This window comes from Cyanistes caeruleus, chromosome 9 (assembly GCF_971803275.1).
Source record: "Cyanistes caeruleus chromosome 9, bCyaCae1.hap1.1, whole genome shotgun sequence".
NCBI lineage: Eukaryota > Metazoa > Chordata > Aves > Passeriformes > Paridae > Cyanistes > Cyanistes caeruleus.
This window is the reverse complement of record NC_141709.1, coordinates 28691735-28714988: the sequence shown is the minus strand read 5'-3', so window position 1 is coordinate 28714988 and position 23254 is coordinate 28691735. Positions and strand designations below refer to the sequence as shown.

The following is a 23254-nucleotide window of genomic DNA, read 5'->3' as shown; positions in this document are numbered from 1 at the left end:
CCCCGCTGCCGCCCCCTCCCCTACCTGATATGGCGGCGGCGGCTCCTGATCCGGCTCAGCCCCGTCTCCGTAGCTAGCTCTGTCCGACTGGGACTCGTGGAGCAGCGAGATGTCATCCGAGGTGGGGGACTTGAGGCAGTTCCCCATCTTCCCGGGGGGAGCGCGGCCCCCCCTCCGCCTCCTCCCGCTCCGGCGGCGGATCCGCGCCCTCAGCCTCCCCGCCGCAGCGCGCAGCCCGCAGCCGCCCCGCCGGGGAGGCTCATGCCAGCCCCGGCCCTAAGCGGCTTAGCAGCAGCAGCCCGGCCGCCTCCCGCTCCGCAGCCGCCCCGACCCCCGAGCGGGGGGGGCGGCAGGACGGGCCTCCCACCCCCCGTGGGGCAGCGGGCTCCGGTGGGTCCGCCCGCCCCGCGTCTGCCCGGCGCGGTTCTGCTTCCCGGTCACCAGCTCCCTGCGCACTGGGCTTTGTCGCACGGGCCGCCCTGGCTCCTCCTCTCACCCCTCCCCGCCGGGCCCGGGGAGCAGCCGTGGGGCCTCGCTGGGCTCCGCGCCCCCCGGCCCCGCCGCGGGCACAGCCCTGCCCGCCCCCGGCGGGACGAGGCGGGACGGGACGGGCTGGGGAACCCAGCTGCCTGCTGGGCTCCCCCGGCCCCAAAATGGTGGGAACCGCTTCGCTCCGCCCCCGAGCGCGGTGTTTGTTTGTGTTCCGGGCATGGCGGAGCCGGCGGCCGCTCGGGCCCGGCGGGGCGGGACGGCAGCGGGCACCCCCCGCTCCACCCGGCCCTCCCCGGCTGAGGGGTTTGTGCGAGGTTTGTGCGAGACCTTCCCAAGGGTTCCCCCGCGGGCGGGTCCCCAGGCAGGGAAGGGGGTTCCCTGTGCTGGTCGCTGGAGTGAGCGGAGGGTCAGTGTAGGCACAGGGCGGTGAACCCCAGAGTGGAGCAAAATCAGCAACTGGCACTTGGCTTTTGCGTTTCTAAAGGTTTTTTATGCGATGAGCAGGTACTCTAATAAGCCATATAATTAGCTCTTTTTTTTTTTCCTTCATAAAAATATATTCATACTTGGATATAAGTATAGGTAAGTACTGATGAATGCAAATTTGAGGATGGTGAATGCCCGTGTCACTGTGTTAGAGTGCCAGCGCTGACCCACACAGAGGGGAATGTATGATGGACCTATCAGTGTTCTTCGGTTCCTCAAAATGCATCCTTGGCCTTCAGAATTACATCACAGAAAATACTTTAAAATCCAATTTTAAAATGAGGTACTTTTTAAAGTGGAGCAAATGTGGTGCAGATGTCAGCAGCTGCAAAGTCCAGTCTGTAAAGCAGTACAGTGTGGCTGCTGCTTATCACCGAGTTCTCTGCTGATGCAGCTCAGACCTGCTTTGCACCAGAGCTCCCATCCTGGGTCAGAGTATCCATGGACTGTTCACAGTGACATATTTTGCTCCACAACCTTTGCTGATGAACCTCAGTCTGGGATCAGACTTTTTGCTGATTATCCTTATGAGTTCATTCTTGGAGATTTCATTTTATTGCTGTTCAGGGTGGTTTGTTTTGCTGCTTATCGATGGGTAAGTTAAACAACCCTGGTGTAAAGCCTGTGATTGCTGCCATTTATGGTGTTCTGACACAGATTCAGGCTTTTCAAGGAAACTGAAAATGGGGCAGGATTCTGAGTGTTTTTCAAGATAGGCTTTGCAATGGTGCATTGTAAATAATGACTGTTGTACATGGCTTGCTTATTTGGGTGTTTATCCTATGAGTCTGTTGGCTTGGTTTAATAGAATTAGGCAAGCAATTGTTGGAGGGGATCCAGGGAACCACTGCCTCACCCAGTCAGGATTTCAAGGTTAAGGCAATGTCAGAGCTGTGAGAACCTGGTGATGGAACTCCAGCGCTGTCACTGGTATTTCCAGTTGTGCAGTGGCACCATTGGGAATGAGAGCACGGGCAACTAGAAAGCCTTATTTATTCAGCTGTTATCTTGTGTTTTGTTTTCTCTCTGAGGCTCAGGCCTGTGACATTGATGTAGTTCAGTGAAAACCACAGGTCACACTGTGCTTTGGTGTGAGGCTGTGATCACAGTTGTGATCCTCTACAGTCAGGAGGTCCTATGGAAACCTGTGGTGCCTCCCTGCTGGCTGACGTGCCAAAATAGCCTTTCTTTGGAAATCAGAGTGCAAACTGGTCTTATCCAGTATGCAGTCAGGACATAGGTGGGATTTCCCGTATCTCATGGTATAGGTGCATTTATTTACCTTGAGGCAGATCTCCAGAAGGAATGGCTGCTAATCCCAGTTAAAACTTTCTCCTTAGTAGGTACAGGATGCTCTAAATATGGGCATATTTTAAAAAATGCAGACTTGTCAAGTGCCAGAAGAAAACTGCTTTTCATGGTGGACTCACAGACACCAAAGAGGAAGCAGAGGTTCATGTTTGGCCTTGCAACAAGACAGATTGCACCTGTGAGAGCTCTGAAAGGGGAAGAGCTCTACCAGTCATGCCTGGATTCTTTGAAGTAGGGGGTGGCTGAAGGCACTGCTTTTCCCAGCCACTCACTCCTGTTATGTCAGATAAGTCATTAGTAATGGCTTTGCACCACCAGCTCACAAGTTGTACAAAGGTCCAGGAGATGGAAAATTGAAAAATTGTTGTGTTCACAAATGCCTTTAATATCCCTGTGTATGCTGAGGTGTAGCTATGAACCTGCTCCTTTTGCCACCACAATTTTTGCAGGATGGGGACAAGGAAGCAGAGGGATGGGTCCTCTGAGGATGTGATTTATGAGTATGGTTTCTTTGTTTTAGCAGAACCACAGGGCCGTTTAACTGATTGCTTCAGTTCTGTCTGGTTTATACTTCCTCTACCTAGTTTGGGGAACAAGTAATAGTCAGAATGGATTTTCTAGTGTCTTAAAAGTCTCCTATAGAGGAAGAAAGATTCATGTAGGGGTTTAGGGCTGCACAGATACTACAGATGGAAAAGATAAAGCAAATACAGAAATTCGTGTCAGGCTAGTATCAGTACAGAAGTGGCAACATAAGTCAATGAAACTTTTTCTCACCTGTGGACATTTAAAGAGTTGGCTTTAATCTGTTGAATGGAAATCAGGATGTTCTGAAGTTTGCCAGTGTACAGAATTCACGTTCTGGTACACTTCAATACAACGATGTCATACATAGGTCTGTCCTCACCACCTTTCTGTTAGCTAGCATCTTCTGAGTGAAATCTATCTTTCAAAACAGAATGATTTTTTTTTAAAAAAAAGAGTTTTAAACTATGCAGACCAAGTTTATTTTACAGGCATTTGATATGAGAGGAGGCAAGTGACATATTCATGTATTCTTAAGGCTCATATGAGGTAGCCAGAGATGATGAACTGTTTATCTGAAAAATCTGTTTCCTTTGGCGTTAAAAATCTAAAATCCACTGAGGACATAAGAAGTCCTTCTTGTTAAGAGATCCTCTGCAAAATTTATGTCATAAATTGCCTAAATTTAGATGAAAGACCCTTTGATAACACCATTTTACGTGATCCGTGCTCATGTTATTGTTGGACAACGTTTTGGATATGTTTAATATGTCATGCTTAACAAAGGTTTTTGAAAGACCTTTTCTGTCCTCAACATGGAAAAGTTTTTTCACTTCCTTTTCTTCCATCAAGCTTATTTTCCCAGCACTTATCATCTCTCATTATGTCTTATCTTTCTTCTGGATATGATTGTTTTCCCAGTTCATACACAGAAGCCCAGTTGACTTCTGAGTGCAATCTTTCCATGCCATGGTACCCAGAGGTTCAGAGATAAAACTCTGTTTGCTCGGGTAATGTTGGCGGATAGAACACAATGCAATTTTAAAACCTTTTTCTGGAAGGAAAAAAAAAAAAAGACTTTGTATACCTCTGGAGAATGGAAGTAAATTACATTCTTCTATTATGTATGTGAATCTGATTATGGGAATGGTGGAATTAATTTATCTGGTTATAAAGAACATGGCATCTTCTAAAATGCACATGATTATTTTTAGTTTTGTTGATTTTAGCTGAACCATAGACGTTTCTCAGTGTATATTACAACTGCATATTGCTTTCTGGGACAGAGTGAATGCAGCACTAGAAAGCAATTATGGAACTAATATATTTCCCTGAAATGTACTTTGTGATGCAGGATTTTACTCATGTTTCTAAAAATTACTTAAACTTCTGCCTAAATTATGCTGGTATCACAAATATGCCACTTATATCAATTTATCCCAAAGATACCATCTTGGTAAGGATATTCCATTACTGGCAAGCATAGCTTACCTTCCATAACAATGGTTTTCCCCAGGTCCAAAATGTTTTTTCAGCAAGGAGTGTAATGCCTACCTATTCTGTGCACTGGGGCACCTGCACTGTGAGCCACAAAGAACAGAAAGAACGTGTATTTTGGCACTAAAACACGCAAGTAACAAAGCAGGCAGTCATCATACAAAAGTTACCCCTTCAAACAAACCCTCTGTCACCCAGTTTCCGGGAGAATTCTGTGTAGGAATCAATTTTCTTTTTTCTCCTTGTACCATATGTTGCCACAGTCTCAACTTCAAGAATGATCAGAGGCCTATAAAACATGATCTAAGGGGAAAGATTGAAAGAATTGGGGTTGTTTAGTCTGAAGGAAAGGAAGGTGTTGGGAAAAACAGTAATTATCTTTCAAAATGTAAAATGTTTCTCTGCAGAGAGAAGGAATAAGTTTTTCTTTATGTTCAGTGGGTCTAGAGCAAGAGGTGATGGACTTGGAGATTTAAAGTAGACATTAGGAAATTATTTCAGACTGGAAATGTACTTTGGCACTGAAAACGATTATCTGGGAATCTCATTTGCTGAAGGCTTTGAAAGGCAGATTAGGTCACGTGTCTCAGGAATGGTTTTAGTTGCAGTAGATTATATGGAAATAACCCCGAAAAGTTCCTGGCTGGTTTGTTTCTCTCAGGTGATTTACAGCAGATGCTTTACTGCTGAGTTATTTTGATTCTCACTCTTCTTATATCCTCAGAAAATGCCAGTGAGAAAAGATGTCAGTAGGTAAAAAATTGGGTGAGTAGAGTGGGTGGGGACGTTCCCAATAGCAGAATACTAAGAAATGACAGTTCCCACAGGAAATCTGGTGTGTTTGAGCAGTGTGACATGCTGACATGTCCTCCTCATGGGCTTTGGGACACAAGTATTGGGCTGGCTTTCAACAAGTGGTGCTTAGTCAATACACAGAAATCTATGTTTTAAATTTTGATTTTAAATTTTAATTGAAGTTTCACTTTTTGCCGTGTTCAAATATTTCCTGAATTTGCTAGGAGTGAACTCTATCCACAGTTCACCACTAGCTAGTTTGTTACACTTTTTCTTCCTCCAGCTCTCTGCAACAGTAAGGTATCCAAAAACAGTAAAGTATCCAAAATGCCTGTAATTCTTTGAAGCAGAGTTGAGGAATTAATTGTTTGTTCTGCTGCAAAATTTTTAACACCCCTTGTTCACCTTCTCCATAGTCTTCCTGGTTTTCTGATTTTCACCATTCTCCCTGTAGCCTAAAATTTCTCTTTTCTTTCTGTAGGTAACTGTGGGTCTTCTGCAATAACAGAGTGATGAAATGACCCTTGAATAGATTCATAAGAACCTAGGGAGTGTGACCTGCCAGACAACTCTGCCCAAATCCAAGATCACCTATGACTTTGTCATTCCTTGACAGAAAACTGTTGAAACTCTTCCTGGATACTGAATGATGGCTACAGGTACTGTGTTCTAATCCCTAAGATTGCTATAAGTCAAACTATTATGTGTTTTGTTTGTACTGTTAAAAGCAATTTTAGATGTCTGAAAACTGTTACAATGCTTTATTTCAGTTTTTCCTTGTGGGTCATGTTTTGTAAATATCTGAGATGTCTCACTGTCCTGCAGCCTCCTTCTTTGGTCCCCTTTTCCAGTATGCATGGCACCCCAGCTGCACAGAGTGATCAGTTAAAACCTCAGCTTTTAATAAAGAAAATATTATTTAGTGTGTACAAAAACGCCATCAATCAAATTTAGTGTCCTTCCTTTTTCCTAACACATCACTGCCTGCAGTTTGTAGCTTCAGTCTCTCCCTGTCCTTCTCCATGTAATTCCTGCCTACTCAGATTTTCTTATTTTATGCTTCTCCAGATGATTATTCTGAAGGGTACTATTTTGTACTTCCTGTTGAAACTTTGGCCTGTGATGGCTTAGCTGGCTGAATTGCAGCAGACAAGTTACTGGAGACTGAACAGAAGGAATGTGAGAAGGAGCCATTGAAGATTTTGTACTGAAAGTATGAGGTGGTTGTGAATGACTGCCCTTGGGAAATTCACTTTATCCTCTGGCCAGGAATGTTTCTTCTTAACATTTAGCTTTACTTTTTGATTAGTCTATGTTTGTACAGCCTCCTCTTGGAGGGACAGGCTGGAAATTTGTACCAGTATTTGCTTTTGCATGCTCAAACACTACTGTGTTTCCTGAAAAAGAATTATAGAAAACAACTTTATCATGCAGAAAACAGAAATTATCACAAATTAAGCCTTTAACAGTATGAAAAGGAATACAGGAAGGTGATTAGTTCCTTAGTCTGTTCTGATTTTGGTTGTGTGGAGATTCCTATATGACATGAAAATCTTGCTTGTTTACTTACGTGACAAAAGAGGAGAGAGGCCTTTTTTTTAGCAGAACATACTGTTTAAACAAACACCACAGTGAAACAAGACAGCTAAAGGTACTGTAAGTCTATTTTTCTTGTAATGTCTTGAAATTTTTGTGTCTAAATTATTTTTCTTTTCATTTGTGAAGTGCATGCCCACAGTTAGTTTTTGTGACAGCAAACTGTTCCCCCTCTCAGTTAAGTTTACAAAAGCTGCACACTGTGGAGCTACTTTAACTTTTATTTAGGGGTGTTATCATCTTAGCAGTGGACTTGCACACTGCTTCAGAAATTATGAAGTCTGCATATTGACTTAGAAAATGTCTCAAAATCATAGGCACTTCGTTTGGAGTTTTGGTCTGTGTGCTATTCCACAAACACTCATTTAGACTGCAGGGGACTGCACAGACACAGGGTGGTTGCAATGGTGCATTTTGCCTCTGGCTTACAAGCTGTACCCCAGCACAGTGCAAGGGTTAAGGACAAGATAAAATCACTTGCTGTTGTTTTGATTTCCTGAGGAGTTGTTGTTTTTACATGAGAAATGAGGAATGCACTGAGGACCATTCTTGTGCCAAAATTTCAAAGTATGTTCCTGTCAACTGTGGTGCCATTCATAGGTTTTGCATCAGAATCTTAAATTTGGATATAAAGATCTCTGTTGTAGAAGCCCCATCTTGTGGACAACCAATCAACGTTTGCTTCAGCACAACTGATATTTGAAATACTTAGAAAATGTGCAGATATTTTGGTATTTTTTGCAACAAACTGGAGAGTCTTCATATTTCTGGACAATATGGAAACTTCATTCATGTGTAGAAATCAGCGTGTGCTTTTCAAAGACTATTTCCATAGGAAGAAATTGTGAATTGCAGAGAGATATTAACACTGGGGTGGAAACAAGGATGGTGCCCTCAGAAGCCTGTTTTCATTCCAAATCAGCTAAAACACAAGTCTGATTCCTGTCTTGAATTCCCAAAATAGTGTCCTGTACCACTTGGATAGTACAAATGAGTCTTTAAATGACAAAATCATATAAGGGCAGAAGGACATCCTTTGGAAAAAATTGTTAAGAGAGAAAGAATAGCAAAGTATGCATGAAAACTGAATCTGGAAATTTGGAAATATCCTTAAGGAGATTGTTTCAGCACAAAGTAATGGAAGAGGTCAAGCAACTTTGGACTCAATGAGTCAACACACTTAGTAGGAAGGGTGTTAGGAAGGTAAAAAGAGTGTGAAAACAAGCCTGTGGTAAAAGCTATTTCCAGGTTTCAGTATGACATTGGTAGGATATATTAGATATATTCTATTAAATAGAATAATATATAATTAGAAAGTCTTTTTGTTGCTCTGAAGAAATTGGGTTACTCTATGATAGTTTTCTGTTTCTTGTATATGAAGAAAGTAGGAGCCTCCATGGTGGTTTTCCATGTAGTAATTAAGGCTGTAAGAAGGGGCCAGAAAATGTGGCGACATCTAGGGAAAGGTTGGCAGAAGTGCCTCCAGCTGAAACACCTCCCACTGAAACTGCAGACACTTCTTTTTCTGCAGAGGTGGTGTATCCAGGGAAAGTTCTGTTGGAGTGGCTTATTTGGAAGGGGTGCCAAGAGTAAAGAAGATTCTGACATGTGAACAGGATGCCATTGCAGCCCCTTTGATGGGAGGAGGACAGGGGTTCTATTCCTACACGTGGATGTCTGACTGAGCAAGGAGATTAACAGAGGCAAAAGTTCAGGATCTGGACATTGCAAAGCCAGGAAATAATTTCTTAGTTCTTACCAATAGTAGTTTGGATGAAATCTTCACTTTTAAGGCATACCAGCTGCAATACATTTTACTATTCAAAATTACCTTTAAAAGTGGGTGTATGTCTGCCACTTTACAGTTTAAGTTTAAAATAACTGTTTCTTTCATATTGGATTGAAATAATTAGATTTGCATCATTCTGTAGTCCGGGAATTTCATGAACAGCTCACTTGTAACATATACAGATCTGGAAAAGTCACTTTTCTTAATAAGCTAATAGATACAACTATAAATGCACATTATCAGTACATTACTAAAAAATTCACAGAAATATCTGACTCCTTTTGCTTCTCATATTCTTTTGAAATAGAATTCTACATTTTTGATGAGGGGCATCCTTGATGAATTGTCCGAGTCAGTGCAAAGCCTTTGAGAAACATGTATATTCCAAACTTTTACCTCAGTCTTCTATTTAAGGAGGAGAAAAATAAAATTTTAGCAATATACAGGACTACACTTTTTACCTGAGAGCAAATTCTGCTGGAACCAGAATGTGCAATCAAAATCTTTCTTAGTGTGAAGTGAAGCCATGGAAGAATATTTGCAGCTCCTTTCTGTGGAAGTTGTTTCTTCCTCAGGAGACTGGGAACAGCAGATGCTGGTTCACCCCTCAAGGGAAGAGCAGATGAAGTGGGAACAGCTACTTAGAATTCCCTGCACTTAAATATTAAAGCATGAACAGTTCAGCAAGAGGAGACAGATATTAGTATGGTGTGAAATCTAGAGGAGCTGTAGCCTAGGAAAATAAAATGAAGATGTAAAGCTTGTCATAAAAGGGTGTTGGAAAGCAAGGATTTGTTCCAGTGGTGTCGAGGGAGGGAATAAGGGCTGCTCAATCCCTGCTCCACCAGGTGAGTTCATTGTAGTACAGAGGAAGGACAGGTATAAAGGACAGACTATTGCCTTATTCTGAGCAGAGGGCTCGAGAAAAAGTAATTATTGGTAAAAGCAAAGTCTCTGTAGGAGTAGAAGAAAAGGGTATCATTCAGTGATACTTCTTGGATTGTATTATAAATTACAGGTGTTTGTTTATGCCCATATGAGAAGGAAGGGAACTGATTACATCAAGGAGAGCAATTTGTTGTACCTTCCCTGCTTAGGTACAATAAAATGTTCAGTTGCAGAGGGTTCATTGCTAAAAGTTGAAGAGTAGTATTTATCTCCCATACTAATAGATTTTTTTTCAAGAAAATACAGCAGAACTGGAAACTCAAAGTTTAAGTGTAAACCTGCAGTAATCCACTGTCAGAAGAATTGTGTAGGTGTATAAAATTGATTTCAAAGGGAATGAAGAGGTGTGACTTGTGAATTGCTACTTTTTAAAGATAAAAAATTAGTTCACATGTAGGTCATGTTAAAAAAAGAAAGTAACTTTTCATCCTTATCTCTTTATTATGCACATTTTTATAGATGTTTTCTTTGGTTGCCTGTAGCCTTTCTGCTATTTTAAATATTCTCAAAGTTTTGTTGAGATAAAAATGTTAAAAGAGGGAATAATACTGATATATCAAGTGATTTAGCATTAAAAAAACCAGATTTTCAGTGGCCAATTGAAAACAAGGCTTGATGTGTTATGTCAGTACAAAATAAAATCTGTGCAGGTGAACTTTGAGCACTTGTAATGTATAAAAGTGTCCTTTTAAAGCTGTCTCTGCCTTGTGTCCCTTCCTCTTCCAGCCCAGTCCCTTTTTCTGGAGCTGTGGTGGTGCCACATTGCTGTGACCCCATTGCACCGGTCAGCACTGCAGGATCCACTTCCCCAGGGCTGGATCCTGATCCCTCTGCCATATCAGCCAGGTGAGGAGAAGGACAGACCCCTGCCACCACCAAGGACAGCCCAAATCTCTCCTGTGCCTCGTCCAAAAAGGTTCAGTAATTTACAGTTCCTTATGGCAAGACACTTCTTCTGGAATTGTCGTGAACATTTTAAAATGTTATCAGACAATAATTGCTATCACAACTTTTAATTCTGTGTTTCTGTTTCAAATTTTCCTCAGTTCAATCAGAACCAAAAGTTAATGCCCGTTGGCTAATTTCCAGTGCATGCCTCCACAGAACAACTGCTGCCTTTAACTGGTGGGGAGATCAAGGCTTGAACTGACAAAAGACATCTGTATTTTGGAAAACAAATTAATGTTTATGTTTTAATTTATAAGTTCCTGGCTCTTTTATGGTTCCTGTTTTTCAAGTAATGTCTCTTTGGATCCCTAGCTGATGGAGAGTCAAAATGGAAAAGGCCCATGAGAGAATTATCACAATAGAACATCTGGTCTGCATTGGAAAAAGCTGAGAAAGATATTCAACATCTCTGAGACTGAGGGAGCCATGAGGCAGTTTGAAAGTCAGTCCATGAAAAATCGTGCAGGTTGTGGCCACCTGGGCTAATCTAGTGTTGTTTTGGGAAGAGCTACTCTGCTCATGAACATCTGAATTTTAATCTCCCTTTAGCATGGATATGTGAGAGCTGGGAGTGGTATGAAAGGTGTTTGCTTTCCATAATGTTAATCTGAGTCCCAGCATTGTCCTAATTATATTGTGGGTTTTTGCCAGTCTCCCAGATTTCTTTTGAGCATGTAGGCTGGAGTCAAAAGGCTTTCCCAGGGCTTTTGGCATAGCTTGACAGAAAAGTGGATGGAAAGGACTTTGTATATTTTTGGAAGAATATTTTGCATCCTGCTTTAAACTATTCCAGAAGGTAAAAGGACATTAGCTAGACTGTGTTGGCTCATGCACTGGTATGTCACTAGTGGCAAGGAGTTTTATTCCTGTTTTCTGCAGTCACAGACTGTAAAAAATGCAAAGAAATCATAGACCAGCAAGGGCAGTAAAGGTACCCCTGGATTCAGAGGGAACAAACTCCTTTCACCACATGGAACTTTGGTCCTTTAAGTCATCATAGCTCATGCAGAACAGAAACAATTTGACATGTATAACAAGAAACATTGCAAATTGTTTGCCAAACAAAGACTTATACTGCAGATGGAAGAACTGATGAAAATTGTTTATAGATGGGGAACTAAATGTAGATATTTTGAGAACAAGGTTGCTGTCTTCCTTGCCAAGACAAACAAATCTGATAGACCATCTCATTGCTTTAGGCTGCCTGAGGACCCACTGGAAAGTCTATGGACCTTTTTTCACAGAAAATTTGTGTATTGTCAATACATAAGTGTATTGTCCACAGTTACACCATGGCAGCTGCAGAGGAAATGGAAGGTTCTCAGGAATACATTAGGGAGAGCTGGATTTTTGGCTTCTGAAAGAGTGTGGAGAGCTTTTGGAAACTGTGGAAGTTTTTAAACTGGATGTTACTGCTACAAAAGGTTATCTGTGAGTTAAACATAATAGTAATTAATCTGCTGTCTTTAGATCTTAACACTAACAACACAATTAAATTGAGAATTCCTATCTTCTACAATTGCAATTTCCAAGATGCCTTCACTCCTGTGAACATACCCTGGTCTGAATTTAGAGGTTTTCAGGGTTACCTTTAGAAATCTGTGCACAGATGTTTTTCCAAAGCACTGTGCAATCATCCCAAACAACTGGTTTTAATGGGCCAGTTATTTTGGAAATCACGTAATGAGAACATAAATACAATCCCTGATACTGACATAAAACATGTATTAGCAAAATAATATAGTTTGTATTTCCCTGATACAGAGCAGACCCTGGAAATACATAACTCATCATGTCCTTAAACTTCTGTTATGTCTGTAAACATCGATATTGGCAGAGAGACCCAGCAGCATCCTGGGCTGCATTAGGAAGAGCATTGCTAGGAAATCAAAGGAGGTGATCATTCCCCTTTGCCCAGCACTGGGGAGACTTCAGTGGGAATGCTGTGCCCAGTTCTGGGGTCCCTGCAGCAGAGAGGACATGGACATGCTGGAGTGAGGGCAGGAAAGGCCATGAGGATGGATAAGAGGAGCATCTGTCCTGTGGCTGCCCAGGGAGGTTTTGAAGTTGACGTCGTTGAAGAAACTCCAAACTCAACAGGGCAAGGTCCCGAGCACCCTGCCCTGGGTGATCCAGCTTTGAGCTGGGCTTGGGCTGAGTGATTCTCCAGACTGGGAATGTTTGAGGCAGTTTGCTTGTGTCTTGTCAGCGTTTTAGCTGCAACTCGACTGTGGAGGAATCCTAAGGAGAGCAAAGGCTGTGACCCTAGAAATTCATCCAGATGGCTGAGGCCCAGAAAAGGCATAATGGGAGCTGCTAAGTATTCTAAATGTCTCATCAGAGTGATATTTCACTTGAAAATACAAAATAGAAATTATTTGGGTCTCAATGACACTGAATACCCATAATGTTCTCTCACTTCAGCTGGACTGCAGATGGTAACAACCTCTCTATCTGAACACGCTTGTTTTAGTTTAATCTTGCTCTGTAAAATTTTAACGTGTATTTTTCTCTAGAAATTAATACTTGGTGCTTTATGGTGCAGAATTTATTTGCTGGTTTGTTCCACATTTTCCTTCCTTACTAGTACTGATATTAACAAATTACAATCTATTTTGGCATATTACTTCAGTAATAAGCACATATTATGTCTCAGGGAGTTGAGAATATTATCATTTGAGAGAGGTAAAATCAAAATATATAATTACATTGCATATTCTATGGCACTAAGTTTGTAACTATTCTTACAGTACCTTCAGAATAAGGAGGATGAAATTCAAAAAGGGCTTTCATAGTTTAAAAAGATTTATGTCGAAAGCTTTATGTTGAAACAAGATTTATGTTGAAAGGCAAAGAATTTTTATTTTTTTAAAATCAGCTGAATAGTGGTTGGAAAATTCACCTGTGGTTTTTCTTTATGAAAATGCCAAGGAGCTAACTTGCAGTATTGAGAATTCTCAGATCCTCCTTCTTTTGAAAATTCTTTGTCTTTTATATTGCCTCCAAGGAAAAAGGAAAGCACACTGGAAAACAAGAAATTGAGCAACATTGCACAAGCAATTAGGAAATAAATAGATTATAAAGCATTTTATTTTATTTTGATTTTGCACTTCAGCAAGTGAAACAATAATAACCTGTTTCTTTATTATCAATATATGGAGTCTCATATATTAGTGACAGACCAAGGCATAAATGTATGAATAATAATAAATATAATAATAACAATAATAATATAAATTATAATAAATATAAGTAATATAAATGTATAAATAACACCTGTGATAATTATTAGAGGACATCAAATTTTGCTAGGGATGAGCCCATTGTTGAACCACAAAATTAAGACTTTAGACAAAAATAACACATGAAGGTCAAATGTACTTAGTCATTGGTTGCTGTCTCTGCACCACTTTCCCCTGACTTAATGCTTTTACAGCACATCTGTGATTCAGTCTCCCCTGTCCTGTGTGGGATGGGGTTTTTGGTGGGGAGAGTATTACTTCAAATTGACACCTCTAGCAGCAATTCCTACTTGTACTGATTTCCTTTTATAAATGTGTAGCCTATTATATCTATCCAAGCCTGGCTGAGCTCCAAGTCACCCATTTCTCAGTAATACAGGAAATTAAATCTAATATCTAATAAGCATAGAGGCTTATGCAACCTTCATTCCCAGTAAAAATATAATAATATTACCTTGTCTTCTGATAGCTAGAGAGTTGGGTACTTAGTTTTTATGTAGACCAAAGTGGCTCTGCATTTGGGCTTGAGGAGTCTGGGTTTATCCATCCTTTTTTGCAGACTTACTGAATTTCACCTCAAAAATTCTCCCCTTATTAAAGCCCCCCCTGAATTGTTCATGTGTAGGGTTTGGTCCCTTTCACCACTTCTCCCTGTGGTAGGAACCTCCTTTGTTCCCACAGAGGGCTCTGTCCCCTGTGATCTCATCCTGGGAGTGCTGCTGCTTTCTTGTTCATTCTCCCTCTCCCAGGATTTTCCAGCCTGAACAGATTTCTGCCTGTTCCATCTTATTTTCTGATAATACCACCACAGCTCTGTGTCAGTTGGTGCAGCCTTTAAAAATGCAGAAATCTGATTTTAGGCCATACAGGTTAACATAATTTCAAGGCTTTGTCTCCTGCATGTACTGGTTCAATAAGTGGATTTTTACTGGATAATTTTAAACTGTTACAACCCTCTGAAAGCATTTCTCTCTTGCTGCTGTAATACATAAAGTGACATAAGGTCACTGATGCTGTGGAAATTGGTTTTGGAGTTGATATGCTAATTCAGCAAGAAATCAGTTCTAGCAGAATTGCAAAGAAAATTATTTTAATCCAGTGTCATGCTACTTTGTTGGCTTTTAGGAAAGAGATAATTAAAATATTCAAGGGAGTTCCAAGTCTGTGGAAAAAATACCATTTTGGAGATTTAAGGTTATTTTTGACTCACAGTTTATTAGCATCTTTTCTGAAAGGAAGCTGAATGTGATGGGCACAAATACAACATTTTCACATGCTGAAAAAAATAAGAAATAAGATATTTCTTAAAGCTGAGTTCTGTATGAGAATAAACTTGGTTCAGTCTTTTCCGTGTCACTCACCCCATGTTTACAGTAACTGCTCCTGCAATTTTGTGGATGAAAACTTCCATGCAGATACATTCAGGGCCATTAATGAGGCTGCATTATGCAACTAATTGCAACAGAGAACAAAATTACATTAATGGTGCCTGAGGAGAAAGAGAATCTCTCCACTCAGTGTGAGTAAGGGGTAGCCAATGCCTTACTTTTTCCAAAACAAATATTTAAGTTAAATTGAGAACAATAGTTGATATCTGAGAATGATCACTAGGAGTTTGAAAGTCCTATATTTTTTCAAAACACTGTCTTACGCTAAGGAATTTCCAAGCACAAAAAATAAAATAACTGTAATGTTCACTGTAGGAGTATGCCAAAGGAAAAAAAAAAAAATTGCCTTTTTCATAAACTCTTTCATCTTTTTGAGATGAAGAACAGAGAAAATGCATTTCTAAGAAATATTTTTTTTAATGTCTGAATTGTAAAAGTAGTGCTGTCATTGTCATATTTTAAAAGAAATTTTTATTCTATAATAAAGAAAAAAAGTTGTCATTTTACTCTCTGTTCTTTCATAAAGCAGGTACAATGCTGCTGTTTGCAGAGGAAGGACACCAGCTGCAACAAGAGTAGTGTCTGTTCTAGAGTGAGGGATGAGCTCCACTGGAGATGAGTTGGCTTCCCTGGCTGCAGTGCTCAGGATTTCATTTTAGCAACTCTGAGATTGATCCAAGTCTTTGTCTCCTCCTGCACTTTATGCTAATGCAAGTACCAGCTTGTGTGTTATTGAAGAGAGAGAAACAGAAAATGCAATTCAATGTTTTATTTCATGCTCCCCAAGTTTATTCAGACAGACACACCCAGAGTGAATGTGTGCTGCACTCAACTTGGAGATCTTGTGTTATAAATTCTGGCTCCCCAGTGCTTTCCTGCTTTGCCCATAGAGCAGATAAGGGAGTTCATAACAGGAACACCCTGTTACCTCAGCTGCAAAAGGTTCTGAGAATTTAATGGCCAAGAGAGTGGAATTTAAATTTATTTTTGTTCAGCTTGTGTCAGCAAGCATTTAAAAGATCCACCAATTTATCTTTGTCAAAGATTGTTTTTCTTTTGGCTTAGCTTGGACACAAATCTCACTGTTGGGCTTACATTTATGGAGCAGGACCCAAGGTTTCTCCATGTGTTCAGTATTAGGATTTCGACTTTGCAAGTCTTGTTGCTTGAGATAGGTGTAAAAGTCATGTCTGCATGTACAGCAGGAATAGAACTGGGGTTTGGATGCTGCTACTTAGTCAATTGAGAAGTAACAAAAGTAGTTTTGAAGGCTGCCTCTCCTCTTGGCTGGCAGGCAGAAGAGTTGGTAAAAGCTGCAAAGACAACTGAGCATCCTAATGATGGTATTTATTATGCATTTTATTTCGTAGGTGGATTTTGAGGAATAGTTTTTAAAATGTAGTTATTTTACTCTCATTTGGCAAACCATGTGTGACCATAGCTGTTTTTCCAAAATGCCTGGTTCACTTGCTTTTGTTGCTGCCAGTCGAGTCTCACTCCACATAGTAATGTCCACAAGGTGGTGCCACAGCTAAGAAGTTTGCAACAAATAAGGCAAAAGTAATTTGATAATTCTATCTGCTTTTAGTGGCTTGACTAAAGATACCAAAGTATCTGCATCATTAAGGAGTTAATGATTATTTCATAAGCCCGATATCACAGGTTTGCAAGCTCTTGTTTTAAACCACTTGTGTGAGCAGAGATGGGTCTGTCTGTCTGCTGAGCGAGAGCCGCATCCACACATGCCTGTGACTGTCCCAAATCTTGTACAAAAATGAAGAGGCAGCTCAGGGTTTAGCAGACAGGCTGATGCAGAGCTGTGCATTTCCTAGCAGGGTTACCTGTGCCAACACTGGCCTCTGTCTTATGTTTTTTTCTGGGTCACTTCAGCCAGAATCTGCTTGAATCCTGACAAACAGAATAGTTCATCCACAATTTCAGCCAAGACAGTTTCCACTTACCCTAAAGTGGCTGTGGCACATCAGACCCTAATATCCTGAGTTTTTTCTAGAGCCAGGGATAGCCAGGCTCCCTGTCCTATGCTAATCTACACTTGCCTGTTAATTCCAAAGGGGTATGAGGTGCTTACAGAGGGACTGCACAGATGCTCAAGTTTATGAGCATCTTTCTAGAAAAGTTCAGACTAGAGAAAGCACGAGGCAGTAACAGAGAATGTAAGATGTCAAATGTACTGTCCTGTGCAGAAAAGACAATAAAACTTGGAGGAAAAAGTTGTTTGTATGGATCTAGATGACTGCACTGACTTGTGTGTCCCAGAAGAGCTGAAGTGCAGCAGGACTTGGCCATTCCCCTCAGAAGGTGTGTGTCAGTTCTTCAGCTACCCTTGGCCACATGGTGCTTCTTGCACCCCTGCCCTGCTCCCCTCAGTGGCCTCTGTAATCCAGGCATGCATGCTAGCACAAGAAATACTCCCTCTCAGCTTCTGCAGTGGACAAATTAAATTTGAATCATTTATTCATCACATAGTTTTGTACCAAAAGCAGCAAGAAAAAGGTATACTTTAAAATACCATTCAGACAAGCATTGCATTGACTTGCCTCCAGCTAGAATCTCTCTTTGGTAGGCCTGTATCAGAAAGAGAAAAATAGCAGGGTTTGCATAATACATTCCCTCTAAGTTGATACATTATTATTTTAAAACATACTAAAATTCTTCTGGCTTGTAAGAGACACAGTGGAAACTAGGTATACCCAGGAAAGATGGTTTGTCCCCAAGTTATAAAGTAGAATGAGAGTTAGAAGCTTATTGAGTCCAATTCTAAAAGTTGTCAAATAACACAATGGCCACCTATTTTTTTAAAGGATCATATCTATAAATTATGTTTTAAAGTAATTTACAGTATTTTGAAACTTTATATTGATTTCATCATCTGTTTGGAAAAGTCATTATCTAATCTGAGAACTAACTAAAAATATAAAGCCATGAACAGGTCAAGTAGATTTAATTTCTGAGTCAGTCTGTTGAGTTAGCTTGAACTAACTGAATCATGACAGCGACATTGTCAGAGTATTCCTGTAAGATTGTTCTGAGTGTATGTCTGCAATATGTCTCAAAATTAAATTGACATATTTCTGGTTTAGTTTGGATTTTGCTCTTTCTTTGACTGCAAAATTGCTTTCAAAAATATTTATTTTTCAGGTATTTTGCACAGAGAAAAAACTATGCTCTCTTCTAAAGGGGGAGAATGAGTATCTAAGATCATACATCTAAGTCTCCATGGTGTGAAAACCCCAGGTATGCATTATTTTAGTAATTTAACAACTGAATTGAAATTCTTAACACTCTCCCTTGTAATACTTGCAACAATTTTGTGCTTTCATTGTAAATCCCTTAAGTATTTTTAAAAGATCCAAAGCTATTTTTCCCCTAAGCCTGACTTTCTGGTTTCCCATTTAGGCAATCATGAACAAAACTGCTTCAGCTCTATGCCAGAGTCTTCCTGGGAGGAGGTGACTTGCAGAGTTGTGAGTTAGGAGTCAGTGTGAGCAGAAATCCTCCTGCAGATGCAGGGCGCTCACCGGAAACAATTGAGAATGGCAGTGGTATCCTGCAGGATGTGTGCGACGTGCTCAGCTGGGGCTTGATTTACACAGGGCCACATTATAGATTATACATTCTGGTAATTGTGGTATTGTTATTGCTGGGCTGGATCTAAGCACAGGAAGTACATATAAGCACATTTGAAGTGATAATATCCACTCCCGTTTGAAAAGCAATATTTTATTCTCGTACATGATACAGCGTTTGCGAGGGAAAATAGATAATTTACTAACTGGTACTAGAAATACTAGAAAAAAAATACTAGAAAATAGGTAATTTACTAATTAGTACTAGAAATTCTAGAAAAAAAAAATACTAGAAAATAGATAATTTACTAACTAGCATGACTTCTAGGGAAAAAGCTGATTCATTATGGGAAGCCGCAATCAGGATTTACAAATAAATCCACTTAAATTTTTACTCTTAATCACTTTAATTTATTTTTTTTCAGGCTGTAATCCAAGATCAGGAAGGAGACAATGCATTGCCATCTGAAACACAAGAAAGATCATAATAAGTTTTCAGTGTGCCACCAAAACCACAGTGCTAGGTTTCTGTTGAGGCGAATGAGTAATACCATTCTAGCTGTGAAGGTTGCTGTGAGTGGGCAATAATTCCATCTAACTGATAGGGCAGATTATGTATTCTGCAAGAAAATAAATAATCCCAGGTAAAATCTTGCCCTATTTCTTTAGGTCAATAAGAGAACCCACCGACTGTACCCACTTGGCTGAAGTTGCTTTATGCATACTTGTCTAACTTTAGGATTCAGGAACAGGTCTGTTCTCCATCCTACATCCCCAAAACAGCCTTGCTCAGGAACACATTGCCTCCAACCTTGGTGTGGAGCAGGAATCTGTTCCTGCTGCTTCTCCCAGGATGTGAGATGACCCCCAGCTCTGCAGCTGCAGACAGAATGTGTCAAGGCCCCTCTCAGGGTCTCTCTGCCCATTTCTCTTTAACAGTGTAGGCTTCAGACCTTTCTGTGTACCCAGGGAATTTACTGATCAGGGCTCCCTCCTGGAGGGGGATATGGGTCTATTCAGAACAGGGATGCAATAGCCATTCAAATTTTGTGTGCCAACCTGTTCTCCACAGACAACACAAACTGACAGAACACAGGTAACATATTGTGAATGCTGTGCCTATTTCTTACTTTGTTTTGCCAGGGAAAATAGATTAAAATTGGTATTAAGTTTCCTTCTTGTTCCTCCAATAATAGAAAATTACCAGGGAAGAGAAAATAAGACAGATTTTGTTCTCTAGAAAGGCCTTCAGCTAAATGGTTTTTTTTTCTTTTAATATTATGAAACATTCTTGTCTGCCTTAATAGATGAGAAAAGTAACAGTAGAACTGTGAAACAAATTAGTACATCAGAAATATCAATCCTTGGACCATAGCTAAATCTATATTCATATTTTTAATAGTACTGCACATCAATAATACAAAGCTATAGTAATTCTATACTGTATACATTGATTTGTTGAGATGATAGTTATGGGTGAAGTTCTAAACAGACACTGCAATGTAAAATAAAGGACTGACCTACTAACAGATCTAATAAAAACATCTAATAAGAAAGTAAGTAATACAGTAAGTAATACAGTAAGTAATCCAAAGCCTAATGATTTGTTTCAGTTTCATGAAAAACTTTTTATTGTTTTCTGTCTGTGGTATTTAACATTTAGAATACGTTTTCCTTTATAAATTTTAAATGCTTCTGGTCTGAAATTTTTGTGCAGACAGTCAAACTAACATTGAACAGAAGTATACTTTTTTCAGATGTCATACTTACAAAATTTTGAAATTAAAATCCTGCTGGTGCCTCCTAATATTAATATGCCTTTTCATTGGGGTAGGCTCATTACAGTCTTCTTTTGGAAGTGTCATCTGCTTAAGTAAGATTTGATTTACAAAGCAATGCTAATATGTTTCATTTTAATTAAGATCTTCGCTATTTTCCTAAATAGGAATATCTGTCCCTAGTTTTAACTTGTAATACCCTGTTTAACAAAAGAGCAGCTTCAATCATACTGAGAGTACTTATGCAAGTTTTCACAGTTGATTGCTGGGATGAGAGCTGTAAAAACAAGGATCAGGTGAAGATCCTTTCTTGGATATGAGCCTCTATTTTTATTTGTAGTTCATAAGTCTACTTATTAAATAGACAATAATGACTATAATCAAATATATTTATATTTTTGTGTGTCATTGGAGTCAAACAGCAACCTACATGGCTGCAGTGTGTGTGAATGTTCCTGCAGTAAATTCAGGTTTTGGCTTTCATTAGGCAGTAAGACATGTTGCCTGCAAAAATATCACACAACTTGAAAAGGAGACTCTAATTTCATATGGGAAATTATTTCATCCCTCTTACATGAGATCAAAATCACTATGCCTTTAATCATTACTATGGAAATGAAAATACCAGGCCACCAGGATTTGCAATTAACTTGAGACATCCAGAGGAAATTCTGTAAGTTGCTTTAGTCTCTGTATTTTGTCTTGTCTGAAATCTGTCTGATTTTTGTTTGAGTTTATAACAGCAATTGTTAGTGGAAATGTCTGTGTTTCAATTGAAGTGTTCTAACGAGCTTTCTGGTCTCACTTGAGCAGAATAACAACACCCAAAACAACTGAGATGTCTTTAGGTCTTAGATACTTGGTTTAAATATTCTATGAAGTACTTGAAAAGGTAAGAGTTCCTTAAGCATCAGAAGGCAGAGAGTTTAAAGATCAGACTGAGCCATGCCTCCTGCATTTAGTTCTCCAATAAATCTCAGGACACTGACCAGCTGGACTGCCAGATGTCCTCCTCCACATTTTGGGTAAGTAATCACTTGGGCCTGGGATTTGCTGGACTACCTATGCCTGAAACCATTTGCAGTTATTTTAGGTGACATACTAAAGTGGTCAGCATGAGCTTAAAAGACTTTATCCAGCACTTTGACAGCATGCCAGAAGAAATTCCTTGGGATTTACAGTCTAAGATTTCATTTCAATTAATAGTCAGGATGCTGAATATTATTTCTTCCACTCTAAAGCTCATTTTAATCTAAAATATGATCAGATAGGGTCAATGCAGGCAAAATTATACTTCTTCCTACATAGAAGCCCATCTAGAGATAAGCCAGTTTGCTCTCCTGTCCCTAGATTTGGTCTGCAAGGATAACAGGAATGGTGACTGCAGCTGGCCTAGGATTCCCTTGCACTTGAACCTCATATAATTAGGCAAGTCTACTTTCCCGCCAAATAAAATTATTATAAACAACAATATTATGAATTGAAACTTCTCAAAGTTGTTAAATTCTGTCGAGTTTGGAAGAGGAGCTTTATCAGGCAGATCCTCAGCGAGGCATTGGAGCCCAGTGGGCAGAGTGCTGGACAGGGATTGAGAAATCTGAGTTCTCTTCCAGACTCTCCTGACTTTTAAACGACCTTGAGCTGTCACTCCCTTGTGCTGTGGTTTCACAGTCTGTATGAGCAGGATAATAATCCTCCACAAAGGTTTGAGAGTTGCTGAAGGAAGGACCTGTATGAACACAACATTTCTTGCCCTAGCCTGAGCTAGGTGCAGCTGTGGTTAGAGGTGGCCAGGATCTGGTCAATTCCATCCTCATCTATTCCAGAAAATCTTCATTTTCATTGTTAGACTCCTTGCTTTCAGCTGTCTGTCAAAACACATGTTCATGTTAAAGGTCTTGCTTATCTTTCAGACCATTACAAAATGTCTCCAGAAAATTTCGTTTGATTTAGTTATGCATTAATACTCAGTTCATATTCCTGTTACTGGGAACTGCAAAGTGCCTCTCAGAATCATACAGATAATTACTTAACATGGATAACGTATCTTTGACCTAAAAAAGAAAATACTTTTGCAATATTATGATTAATATATGTGGGGGAAAAAAAATATCTGTTGGTTTATGTTGTCAGATATCTCAATTTGACTTTCAGTTTGAAAAATTCCCCTTGAAAGTACGAATTTATTTTTTTTTCAAATTATATCTTGATTTTACACATTTTGTGTTAATAGACAACAAGCTCTGTGCACAAAAAAGAACAGTCTACTTTCAAAACTGCTGAATAGTTTGATCTCAAGGGAATATAAACTGTTGACTCATTGTTTTTACTGCATATAATATTAGTCCTTTGTCACATCCAGGGAATGACATCATCTTCCTCATTGTTAGCAGCAGGTTTGAATAACAGAAAAAGTGCAGCATTAGTTGTCTGCTGTGTTTGTTCTTAATAAGTGAATGGATATCTGGTACCAAGAATCAGATTAGGGTTTTTGAGTAACATTTAGAAGAAGTTTGTGCCCAGACCCTGCAAGAGCTTTGCTCCTGGCCACCATCTGCAGGGCAGTCGAGCTGGCAGGAGCACGGAGCCTGCAGAGGGAACATCACTGATGGTTCTGCCTGCTCCAAAGTGATAAGAGGAGGCAGGAAAGAAGAGACTAAGCACAGAACGAAACAGATCTGTTCTTCAAGGTCAGCTCAGTAGAAGGAATCCCTGCGCTTCTGTGAATCATACTTCTCTGGAATCTAAATTTATGAAAAGTAATTATCTGAAAAGAAGTCATCTCTAGGACACACAAACAAAAAGGGAACTGGTTATCTTCAAAATGCACCATTTTAAGTATTTCATCCATTCCAAATTTTATTCATGTCTA

At 39.9% G+C, this 23254-nt stretch overlaps 1 protein-coding gene and 1 long non-coding RNA gene across 3 annotated transcripts in view; one reads left to right on the top strand and one right to left on the bottom strand.

Annotated features, from left to right (window-relative positions):
- RNF11 (ring finger protein 11) overlaps positions 1 to 467 on the bottom strand; it is a 30185-nt gene extending 29718 nt beyond the window's left edge. The window contains exon 1 of the mRNA XM_086842159.1: positions 25 to 467. Within this exon, the coding sequence (XP_086698285.1) occupies positions 25 to 147 (123 nt within the window). The 5' untranslated portion in view covers positions 148 to 467. The remainder of the gene's footprint in view (positions 1 to 24) is intronic.
- Positions 468 to 594: 127 nt separating this feature from the next.
- On the top strand, positions 595 to 22449 carry LOC111933060 (uncharacterized). Of its 2 annotated transcripts, none has more exons than XR_015273886.1 (7): positions 595 to 806; positions 5588 to 5765; positions 10166 to 10355; positions 15547 to 15727; positions 18177 to 18272; positions 18435 to 18657; positions 19030 to 22449. It is a non-coding gene; the product is annotated as an uncharacterized LOC111933060 (long non-coding RNA). The 2 variants fall into 2 exon arrangements; XR_015273885.1 differs by having other exon boundaries at positions 15544 to 15727.
- Positions 22450 to 23254: the final 805 nt, after the last annotated feature.